The 13,365-nt window shown below is 29.4% G+C and overlaps 1 protein-coding gene across 1 annotated transcript; it reads left to right on the forward strand.

The window, feature by feature from the left end:
* Positions 1–8,866: 8,866 nt before the first annotated feature.
* On the forward strand, positions 8,867–13,048 carry LOC101503680 (agamous-like MADS-box protein AP1). Its single transcript, XM_004490179.4, has 8 exons — positions 8,867–9,247; positions 9,960–10,038; positions 10,659–10,723; positions 10,924–11,023; positions 11,713–11,754; positions 11,861–11,902; positions 12,419–12,534; positions 12,738–13,048. Exons 1-8 carry the CDS (start codon positions 9,063–9,065, stop codon positions 12,820–12,822), a joined length of 714 nt encoding a protein of 237 aa, XP_004490236.1. The 5' UTR covers positions 8,867–9,062; the 3' UTR covers positions 12,823–13,048.
* The last annotated feature ends 317 nt before the right edge of the window (positions 13,049–13,365 follow it).

Raw genomic sequence — 13,365 nt, forward strand, 5'->3', positions numbered from 1 at the left:
TTCCTTTTGAGTATAACCCTTAGCTACAAGACGTGCCTTATATCTCTCCACATTACCATTGGAATCCCGCTTGGTTTTAAAAATCCATTTGCAACCAATGGGTTTCTTTCCTTCAGGTAATGGGATAAGTTCCCAAACTGAATTGTCTTGCATAGACTTGTACTCCTCATTCATTGCTTCGATCCACTTATCTGAACGAGAATCTTGCATGGCTTGATGAAAGTTGACTGGGTCGTCTTCCGTCATGCCAACATTTTCCTCTACCTCATTGATAAATACTACATAATCATCCGAAATAGCATTTTTCCTTTCTCTAGTGGATCTCCGCAATGGAGCTGGCTCTTGAGGCACTTGTTCTTGAGGATCTTGAATTTGATCTGGATTTTGTTCTTCCTGAACAACCAGATCATCTTGAGTTTGTTCAATAATGGGAAAGTCAATTGGTGGAAGAATCAGTTCTGGAATTGTTACAGATTCTTCCTCAAAGACAAAATCTTTAACCTTAATCTTCCCCCCAAACTCAATATCCTCAAAGAACGTTGTCGTTCCCGTCTCCAAAATTGTTCTCAAATTAGGATCATAAAATTTATAGCCCCTTGATTTTTCTAAGTACCCTATAAAATAGCTGCTAATTGTTCGGGGTTCAAATTTCTTTTCATTCGGCCTATAAGGCCTTGCCTCAGCTGGACATCCCCAAACATGAAAGTGCTTCAGGCTAGGCTTACGCCCAATCCAAAGCTCATAAGGTGTTTTAGCCGCTGCCTTAGTTGGTACTCTATTAAGAATGTATGCTGCTGTTTTTAATGCCTCTCCCCAGAGTGACTCTGGCAAGGTGGAATGACAAATCATACTCCTTACCATATCCTTAAGAGTCCTGTTTCGTCTTTCAGCTACACCATTCATGCTGGGTGACCCCGGCATAGTGTATTGTGGGACGATTCCACATTCCTCTAGGTATTTGGCAAATGGTCCCGGACGTTGTTCACCTGAACCGTCATATCTGCCGTAGTATTCACCACCACGATCAGATTTGACCTTTTTAATTCTTTTATTAAGTTGATTCTCAACTTCTGCCTTAAAGGATTTGAACACGTCTATTGATTGGGACTTTTCGTGAATTAGGTAAAGGTAGGCATATCTAGAATAATCGTCTATGAATGATATAAAATATTGTTGACCATTCCAAGAAGGAGTTGGAAATGGCCCACAGATGTCCGTATGTATCAATTCTAAGACGTCTGTAGCTTTATATGCGCCTAATTTCTTATCTTTAGTCTGTTTTCCTTTAATGCATGTTACACAAACGTTAAAGTCTGTGAAGTCAATGGAATCTAAAATTCCATCTGACACAAGTCGTTCAACTCTATTTTTAGAGATGTGACCTAGACGCTTGTGCCAAAGCACTCCTGAATTGAAATTGTCAATTTTTCGCTTAGTACCACGTGATTCCACACTCAAGGTTTCATTATAGTTAGCCACAGTTTCCAACAAATAAAGATTATCATAACCAGAAAGTAAACCGGTTCCAACAACATTCGAATTTAAAGACAAAGTAAATTCTTTATTCCCGAATGAACAATAATATCCTGATTTGTCCAAATAAGAAATAGAGACCAAATTCCGTCAAATGACGGTACAACAAAAGTTTATTCTAAAATCAAATAATGACCGGAACTTAATAATAATCTAAATTTTCCTATGGCTTCAACTTCTACCTTCTTCTCATCTCCTACATAGATGCATCTTTCAGTATCACTAGGCTTTCGGAAGTTCAGGCAACCCTGCATTGAAACACTGATGTTAGTAGTTGCACCAGAGTCTAACCACCAAGTGTTTCCAGGTACTGAAGCTAAATTAACCTCAGAACAGACCAAAGACAGAATCGTACCTTTCTTAACACGCCAAGCGTGATATTTGGCACAATCCTTCTTCACGTGTCCAGAACTCCTACAGAAGAAGCAGTTGTTATCCTTAGTTTGCTTCTTTTGTTCTGGACCCTTAGCAGCAGCTTTGTTCTTGGGCTCCTCAATTCCTTTCCTTTTGCCCTTGTCTTTAGAGATGCTAGTAAAGTGAGCACTTTCAGTCCTATCTTGCTTCAGCCTGTCCTCTTCTTGCACACATAATGAAATGAGCTCATTAAGAGTCCATTTCTCCTTTTGACAATTATAAGTCACCTTAAACTGACTGAATTGCGAAGGAAGAGACAACAATACTAAATGAATGAGTAAGTCATCTGACAACTCAAGCTTTAGACCTTTAAGCTTAGAAGCAATGTTGGACATCATCATAATGTGCTCTCTTATATTTCCCTTGCCTTGATACTTCATGGAAATTAAATTCTGAAGCAAAGAACTTGTTTCAGCCTTATCACTTTTTACAAAGCGTTTTTCCATCTCAGCAAGGAATTTTTTAGCTGTATCTATCTCATCCGAGACAGCACCTCTAAAGACTTCAGGAATCCCACGCTTTATGATCATAAGACTTATGCGATTTGAGCGATCCCATTTCTCATACTCTAATTTTTCTTCAGAAGAACTAGAGTCCTTAGGAGTAGAGGGTCGATCAATTCTTAATGCAAGGTCTAGATCCATGCAGCCAAGAACAATCAAAATGTTCTCTTTCCATTCCTTAAAATTTGTCCCATCAAGGACAGGAATAGAACTCAAATTTGCAGATATGGAAGCAACCGATGCTGTAAATTAAATAAAGAACGAAACTTAGAAACTCACATTATAGGAAAATAAATCAATAAATGAATAAATACATATGTTCAAATCATGGAATTTAACCCATCTCAAGATACCCAGTGCACCATTGATGTCAAGTCTTTGGACAGTAACACCAACTGCTAGTGGTACTCTTGTTGCAACGATCAAATATTGACAATAAGACATGTCAAACAATAAACCTTCCTTTGGGCCGATTTACTGCTCACATGTATACCAAATAATTGTCACACATTTATCGTCGCAGGTGTACCAAGTAATTCTGCCAAATATTAACCTTCCTTTGGGCCGGTCAATACTTGCATGAATAAACATATACACAGCCATTCGACACTCTTCACGAGCAATTTAGACAAGAGAGGTCACTTTGGCGACGTCAAGTTTCAATTAACTCATTCAAAAGTGTCAAACTTGACTTGAACATATATTTATTATATCCAAAACAATATAAAAAATAAAAAAATATTTATATCCAAATAAAACAATATTAAAAAATTAAAAAAATATTTATTCTTAAACCACGACCTTATATCTAGAGGTACAGTTCAAAACCCACCGCTGTCAATTCGAAGTGCTCTCAATCACTGACTTGTATGATTGTAAGCATGATTTGTCTTATACAAGTATTCTGGCAACGCTACCAAAACTAAAAGGATACACCCACCACATCACTGGCACGTTGCCAGAATACACATACGGCAAACCCTTTGGCAAGAATAGTGCTGGCTGGGCACATATGGTTTAAGTTTTCTGAGTCGCATTTTTGGTTTTGATTTATTTATGTTTCTATTTTGCAATAGTTTTAGGGGTTTATTTTTTCTTGCCGGAAGTGTACCTGTGGGAATTGCCATTGATGAAATCCTAGAATGATGATGATAGAGCCAATGGATTGGGTGATCTTCCTCAGCAAAACACCCTGAAGACCTTGCTCTCTTGATGGGGATAGAGAGAACCAGAGAGTTTTCTCCTTTAGGATTTTAAAACTGAATAGTCTTGTTGTGTTTGCCTTGGGGACCATTACCCTATATATAACTATTATTAGTTATATCCCAAATTGCAGTATTTCCAATTCAACCCCTCATTAAATTAGAAACTGCCTGGTATCTACACTATTAATTTTCATAACTATTATGCTCTTTAGCCATAAACTATTATATATTATTTGACCTCTAGTTTATTGGCTAATTATATAATGACCCTAACACACTTTATTAATTAATTACATATGTGACCCATAAATCTTACAGTTCCTATTTAATATAACTCTACTAAAATTCAAACTCACTTTGTACATTAAACAAAGAGAAGGTGACTATTGAAAGAATTGATCAAAAGAGAATATACTTTTTATTGTCCAAATACCTCATGAATTTATCAATATCAATGGTTTAGAAGAAAAAAAAAGTTCTAACTCAAAAGAAAAGAATAAAAATAAAATACATTGGATATATGGGCCACCTCTCTTATATATTCAACATTTCTTCCATTCTTAATCAATGTGGGACTAACCGGTTGGATATCCATTCATGTTTTATTTTTGGATTTGAATTTTATCCTATTATTATCCACTGATATTTTTTTTTTTAGATTTGAACCTTAAATCCTTTATTAGAATCCTAATTTCTTTCTCTAAATTATAATTTACATATAATTTAAATTGAATTAGCAAGATGCTCTATTTCTCTCATTAACACAAGAAAAAGAATTTGGTGACTTTTCTCTGATTTTGACACAATAACAAGATAGTCATTCTTGAACCCCAACTTCATTCTTCTATTTTCCTAACTTAACAATACTTCATTTTTTCTCTCAATTTCTACAGGTATAAAGTTTTGTATCGTTCCTCCTGTAGCACGAGTTTTTAGTAAAAACTTCACCATTTTCATGACCTTAACAAACTATTATCTTTTCACAACAAACAACCTATTTCTTGAAAAACAAATTTGCATTTTTTTATAAAATAAAGTTCATACCTTCAGTTTTAAAATTATGCATAAAAACATAACTCATTTTTAATGTTTTAAATTAATGCATAAAACATAACTCATTTTTAATTACTTTATTTTGTACAAATTAGTCTTTTTGTTCATTTTAGACTTTTCCTTTATGTTTTCCTTTTGACATCTTATATAAGTTTAACCATTTTTTCCTTTCATATTTATATAAATGTTATATATTATATTTTGCCAATATTTCACCCCTGTTGTAAATCATTAATTGATTTCTCATCTTGTTTTTTGTTTTGTCTTTCATTTTATTTGAGGATGAATGTCAAATTTGGAGAGTGATGTCGATTGTGGTGTAATACGGTGTATAAATTGTAATTTACATAGATTCATTATAGATTGAATTATATGGTTAGGATTTGTTTAAGGTAATGAAAATAAAAATATGCTCAAGTTTGCTCGTAGTTTTGGTATCATAGTTTCATAATGCATCAAATTTTTGAAATTAACAAGTTATATCAAGTTTTCCATATATAATGTCAAGTTTTCAAATTAATTAAAAGTACATAAATCAATTAAAAAATAACTGGATTTTAACTGATTTTGAGAAGAAATAAAATTGATTTTAAAATTGAATTTATCAAAACTTGTTGCATAATCAGAAATCGGTTATTTAACCATAACAGATTTTACAACCGATTTTAAACCAAAATATGAATTTGATTAAAAAGTTTAATCTATATAATGGTTTTAAAATGAATATGATTTGATTTAAAAAAAAAAAAAATCAACCATGCACAACCCTAGTTATAAAGGATGTTAAATTCATCCATTTCACGCAAACTCTAAGTGTGTCACCTCGAGATCTAAGCATGTTATATATTGTTTCGCACATACTTTGCATACATGTCTCTTAGTCATAGGTGATGTATGTTAATGTGTGATCCAAGTAAAATGTAACATGTTTAATTAACATGTAACATCATCTCTTATATTAGTCTACCAATCCCATTAAACTTTGAATCTAAGTAAAAAATGTCAACATTTTCTTCTTCTATGTTTTTCCTTTAAATGGAAACACTTTCAAGAACCAATGAATAGATAAATGTGTCCTCAAAATTGTCAACATCATTAGATTAATATTTATATTACAAAAATTGAAAATATATATTTGAAATTATAATAGGTTATTTAAAATGATAATTAAAATGACCACACCATTAACTTGTGTCATCATAAGATATAATGTGACATATAATTATGAAATAGTTATAGAGCATGTTAAATTCATCCATTTCACGCTAACTCTAAGCATGTCACCTCGAGATCTAAGCATGTTACATATTGTTCCACACAAACATTACATATATGTCCCTTAGTCCTAGGTGATTTGATGTTAGTGTGAGATTCATGTAAAATGTGACCAGTTTAATTAACATGTAACATTATAGTTTATAATAATAGGAATTAACACATTGATACTTTTGACATACATGTTAAAATTTCATGAGCGTATAGTAACAAACTCATAAAATTTGAAGACATTTTGTACCATATTCACAATTTCAAAGACAGTTTTCCTTTTACGCTCTGAAATATTTATTTATTTTCATACGCTTTTAGTATTGAATTTCAAAGAAGGCATACTCGTAAAAAACATCGTAAAAAACATTTCAACTTTATAACTAGGGTTGTGCATGATAAAAAAACATCGTAAAAAACATACTCGTAATAATTATTTTACTAAATTATCTTTATTAATTATGAGTGTATTCTATTTATTATAAATGTAAAATATAGAATCATAACTTGAAAAAGTGTACATAATATTAATTAAAAAGTAAAATTAAAAGAAAAACAATTAAAATTACATTAAAAATTAAAAGTGAGAAGAAGAATTAGCAAACACTTATGTTAGTATTATTTAACTATTAATTAAGTTGTATATATTAATTACTACAGGGTAGTATGAGAGGCATTTTATCCAGGCTATGAAATTTGTTAGAGATAATAAATAATGTTGGTTAAAGAGCAGAGAAGGAACATTTTGATGAGACTTGAGCGAATTAAATTTGAGAGATGCTTCCTTTCTTTCTTATCTTATCTGTCGCTTTACTCCCTTCCATCTTATGCCTACCACGTAGGGAGCCAGCCATAAGACTGCCCTCGACATGGGGCTCCCACTGCCACATAGTGGAACAGAGAACCTTTCTATTTATTTAAACAAATATCTCACTACTCTTTTCACTATACATACATAACAATATCGTACACTGACCAACCAATCCCACATAGACAACACCTAACTTTAACTAAACTACTTATTTCACCTTTCTCAAACCACAAACCACCAAAAATGAGTTATGAGATCAAGCACAAATATTTTAAATATAAATTTTATTTTTATCATGGATTGCTTTGTTTTGTCCATATAAATTTAATTTTCCTTCCATATTTTGTGATACCTACTCATTTTAGGTCATGTACTCGATTATTATTGGAATAAAGGAAACCATTTATGGAACTCACGCGCTAACAATATGGTACTATAGACACAATTTTTTTCTAAGCAAAATTATTTTATTATAAATAGTAAAAGAGATATTCTAACCACTGTACCAAACAATTTATGGATAAAAGATAAGTGAAATGTTAAGATGAACTATATTTATAGTGGTTAACTATGAATTAGTGTTAAAAATTACTCAAAATTTTAATAATAATTGTACCATTTATTGAAAGTATAATTTAACAATTTTCTTTTATTTTTACGAAAAAGTCAGTAATTTGATTAATATTAACTTGAGATGTTTATTATGAATTTATATATATTTTATTTTAATATATCTAAATCCTATTAAGTTAGGATACCACAAACCCTAACCCTAATCTCATCTATATTATGCTAACCACTAACAAAATCATAATCCCGCCAACATCTACGATCACATGCGCAATAATTAAGCATAAGCCACAAAAAACGCGTTCACGACCTTTTGGTTAGCCAAATTAAATTGTGTTATCATGTCTTGGGTGAACCAAAGTTGTATGATTATGCATTGTATTAATGAGGCAGGAAATATACTTCAAAAATTAATCCATGCTTAGATCAAATACCAAAGATGGCTATGCAAGTTCTCAAGGGATCAATAATCATATACTTAATAAACATATGTAACATTAATCATTCCCAATGGAAGTTAATATTCAAACACAACATTAATGTTTAGTCATTTTTAATGCAGCGTTAATATTGTCATTTTCAATGTAAAATTAATGTTCTATCATTTTTAATATACTATTAATGTTCAATCATTTTCAATGCATCATTAATGTTCAAATTTCTCTTTGAGTGTGACATACCAGAGCAAGACTACTAAGTCAACAAATTATTCTCAATGAATGTGCCAACATTGAGTCATATATTATGATATTTATAAGGAAACTTCCACTACCAAGTTAACAAATTTGTAATTTTTTTAATCATAATTAAAATACATGTTATTTCGTCTGTAACCCTAGTTTAATTGACAAATATTGATATTATTATACTTGATATCTTATTTTAAATTCGAATTCATAACTTCACAGTTGTGTAAATTAATTATAATGAAAGTTATCAGATTAAAAAAATACATGTTATTTCTTGTCAGATGCCATAAAATTTTATACATGTTATTTTATGACAGATGACATCAAATTTTTAGTTTCTTGAATGAAGAGAAGAATTAAATTGGTGTCAATTTTATATATCATAACAATTTTATTCCGTAATTGTTTGAACATTTAATTTCTAATCCATAAAACATTTTAAGCTCTTTTAATAAATTGTTACCATTTTCAAGATTAAAATTGTGTTATTATATTAATTTATCAATTTTATAATACACTAATGATTATTAAGATTACATCTAAATCCAATATATGTTTGAGATCTATTTTAATAAAACTTTAGTGCTTTTATTAAATATAGTTAACTTTATTGGTGAAAAGTCTTTAAAGCAATCTTATTAATTTATCTATTCAACATATATTTTATTTGTGTATAGCACGAATTCATACGCTAGTTTTGTCCCAAATATTTAACCTAAAAATTAAAAGATGTAAAACATTTATAATAGCATTAAATGAAAGGTACAAATCTAAACATACTTGTCCTTGTATATTTATAATGAACTACAACAATAAAATCCTTTCACAATTCAAAAAAAAAATAAAAATACTTGGCTATAATTGCCAGCCTTATAATTAAGCATGCTTCTTTGGTTTGGTCCCTTTTCCTTGTTTGGGAGCTGGGATTTTCTTTGGTGAAAAAGGGCAAGAACTAATTAGGTAAACAGCTAGGAATATAAAATTATTAAATTGAAGAGACAAAAACAAAAACTATACCATGGGAAGGAGTAAGGTGCAGCTAAAACGGATCGAGAACAAGATCAATCGTCAAGTCACTTTCTCAAAAAGGAGAACCGGTTTGCTTAAGAAAGCTAATGAAATCTCTGTTCTTTGTGATGCTGAAGTTGCTTTGATTGTCTTCTCCCATAATGGAAAGCTCTTTGAGTATTCAACTGATTCTTGGTAATTTAACAATACCCTTATTCATTTAGATCTCTATCATATAAAATATATATGGAGTCGATAATTATTTAACCTAAGAGATCTTTTATTTTATTTTATTTATTTATTTTGCTTTTGCTCATGAGAGTGATTCTACTCTTTTTCCTTTTTTCACTTAACACTATAATTTGTTCTCATCAATAATCATGTCTCGTTAATAATATGTACACAGGTAAAACAAACCCATTAATTTTTATTTTTATCTTCTGATCCATCTAGATAAATTAAAAGCTCTTTTTATTTTATTTTTTGGTGATGAAATTTCTAGATGAAGTGCATGCATGATGAATCTCTTGCATATCACGAGGGGAGTAACAAGATCTAATTTAATACTTGCATGTCCATTTTCAAATTCTTTTGATTATAGATTTTGCACTTTTTATTTTTGTTTTTAAAATTTAATATGTGATGGTCTCCTAGCTACCTCCTTTTCAGTTTTTTTATTTTTTTTTAATTTTTATTTTTATAAAAAAATAATAATATTAAAATGTCGTGTTCATTTTCAATTTTTTATGTCCATGAATAATTTTTGTTTTTTAATCATCACAAATATTTTACTATTAGATCATTAAATTCATACTTTAAAGATCTAGCTAGTTAAATTTTGATACTTTTTATTATATAGACAGATATATGGTCTTGTGTGTCTAATTAAACTGATTCTTTGAAACAGCATGGAGAAGATTCTGGAACGCCATGAAAGGTATGGCTATGCAGAGAGACTACTAGTAACAAATGATTCGGAGACTCAGGTTTGTCAACAATTAAATTAAATTAAATTTATCCATAATTCACACACATACATGCATATTCATACACATAAATAACATAAATTCATCTTACAACCACAAATCCAAACTATTTAGGTGCATATACAAAATTATACATTAATTAATTAACCTTTTTTATAATAATAATAATAAATTTATTATTTCTTCTCTACATATTTCTGTTTGTGTGTATGCCAAACTAATAGATTTGTAGTTGTAATCATAGAGGAGTTGCTTCATAAATAAATATGCGTCTTCTTGCATATATATATATACACACACGGGTGATGCTAACAAATGACTTAATAAATTTTTAAAAAATACTTGTTAAATTTTTTAATTAGACAACATATTTATACAAAACTTGAAAATTTGTTTATTAGTGAAGTAGTATTTACCTTATAAGTTTGTAATATATAGTCACTATTATCAAGTTACTCAATCGCACTTTAAACATAATCTAAAAATATATTTATAAGCAATACTCACATTATACTTTGATTTTGTAAGATTGAGTTAGACACGGTTATAAATAAAATATTCAAACATATATTCTTACTCCTTTTCATGATATATTTATAAGCTATGTGTACGTTGTGCAGGAAAACTGGAGCATTGAATATACTAGACTGAAGGCAAAGATTGATCTTTTGCAGCGAAACCACAGGTAGTACCCCTTGTACATTGTCTGTTTAAAAATAGACGATTATCTTGTCTACCTATATATATATATATATGTGCATAATGCACATGCATATGCATGGATTAATATTTTTCTGTTATATTTTTGATTTGATCATTCACTCATTCACATGCATGTGCTGTCACTTAGTATGATTTGGAATATATATCTATCTTTTTATACAGACAATATTTGGGAGAAGATTTAGCTTCAATGAGTCTCAAAGAGCTTCAATGTTTAGAGCAACAGTTAGATACTGGTCTCAAGAGCATCCGTACCCGCAGAGTACCTACTTACACTATTCTTTATTTTATATATCAATCAATCAAGATTAAATGTTGTTATACTTACACTATTCTTTAATGTTTACAAAGAGTTTATTCAATGAAATAATTCAAATAAAATTATTTTTAGAGTCAAAAACTATATATTTACTTAAATATTTCTATATCTAAATTCATTATTGCAAACATTGAAATAACTAACAAAATTTAAGAAAATAAAAAAAAAAGCTTTTAATTATATCAAAAAGAAAAGAGTACTTTATGTTTTTTTAGTCCTAAAATTAATATATAAGTTTAAATAAATGAGTAAAAATATTTTTTTTTTCTAAAAAGAATGTAGTATATGTTATAAAGAAACAGGAGTACAAGGTTCATAAATGTTGATAATTTGTAATTAGTTTCCTAAATTTGTCAATAACTAAATACAAAGTATTTTAAAAGTTATTAAATGAAATTATAAATTATTTAAATATTTTTTTGTTCGAATTAAATTCAGGAGTCTGACAAATTTAGAGACTATATATTATAAATTTTTATTAAACCTACATTGTTAAATCTTTATTCATTAATAATAACGAGTTTCCCAAAATTTATGTTGTTGTAAAAGGAAAAATAACTATTCACATGTGTATATAAAGCTACTTTGGTACTAATTACTAATCATATAAAAGTTATATAATATTGTGACAGAATCAAGTCTTATATGAGGCCATTTCTGAGCTTCAGAAAAAGGTACGCCTCAAACTTCAAGTTAATTTATTTAGTTTTCTGTCACATTGAACACAATTTGAGGATAACATGGATATGATATGGAAAATTGTGCTCTTTCATATAACAGGAGAAAGGGATACAAGAGCAGAATAACATGCTCACAAAGGAGGTAAGTAAGATCAGTTTACAGCCTTTTTTTTTCATTAATTTTATAGCTTGATTAATGTTATTTATTTTTATTGCTTTGTTGGTCCTAAATTGATTGAGACTGACTTTAAAATTTTGCCTATATGCCAAGTTGGAGTACCTCTAATACTTTTTTACAATTTCCCCTTATTCGTATTTTTTTTAAATAATCAAAATTTTATTAAAAAAAATACAAGGAGTGTACTCTAAGAAGACATATACATTTGTGGCTTATAAAGCAAGAGAAAGTCAACACAAAGATTTACATAGCCACTCATTGAAACAATAGCCAATATTCATGCAACCCTTATAGTATATTAATAATTATAAGAAACAAAAAACTCAAGCAGTTGCTTAACCATACATATATAGTTTTTATCAAGATTTAAACCTCTCATTATAATTTTTTATTTTATTTGATATGCTATATATATATATTCTAATAAAATCTAAAAATTTCTTTGTATATTACTACCATATGTTTGTGATTTGAAATTAGATAAAGGAGAAGGAGAAGGCTGTAGCACAGGAGGCTGCTGCTCAATGGGATCAACCAAACTATAGGGTTGATACATCTTTCTTACTACAAGACCCACTTCCTGTTTTGAATATGGGGTAGGGTAACTTTTCTATAATAAAATCATATATATATATATATATATACATATTTTCCATTTATATAATGTGATTTGACACTTTCTTTAAGATCATCTCCTTTAGCTATGGCAAATTATATTTTCATATTCCTAATTCTTCTTTGAACAATGCTATATCTAATTAATGAATTAATGAATTTTGTTTAATATATATTTGTTCAGTGGCAATTACCGTGAGGGAGCACAAGAACTGGGGAGGAACGAGCTTGACCTGACACTTGAACCACAATATTATTATAATTCTTAATTGCCACCTTGAATTGGATATGGTGTTGAAAACTTTTTTATTTATTTTTAATTTACAAGCATATATGAACGTGTATATGTCTTCATGTTAATTTGAATACCTTTTACTTGAGTCAATGTTATATGGTTAATTTTCAATAAATTAAAGACATTAATTTGAAGTGTTTTTGTTGTAAGTGGATATCGACTTTGTAATAAAAACGTATTGTTAAATATGGTGAACTTGATACTACCACTACGCACTAGTTGAATACTTATATCATTATTTTATGAGGATTATAGAAGGAAAGGGATAAAAATAATGGATCAAAATCTTTTTATTTATTTTCGTTATTTTGCAGTGTTATTAATAATCATTTCCAATACAGCTGCTTCATAGGTTTTCTTTCGGAATCTATTGGCACGCGTCCATCTCCATGAAGGAATCTAAATGCTAGACTCATCAGACAATGGACGTACCACTCCAATTAAATATATATAAAATTAATCTTTTTTTTAAAATATTAATAAAATCAATAAATATTTAATATATAAAAACCGTTAA

Source organism: Cicer arietinum, chromosome 2 (genome assembly GCF_000331145.2).
Source record: "Cicer arietinum cultivar CDC Frontier isolate Library 1 chromosome 2, Cicar.CDCFrontier_v2.0, whole genome shotgun sequence".
Classification (NCBI taxonomy): Eukaryota; Viridiplantae; Streptophyta; class Magnoliopsida; order Fabales; family Fabaceae; genus Cicer; species Cicer arietinum.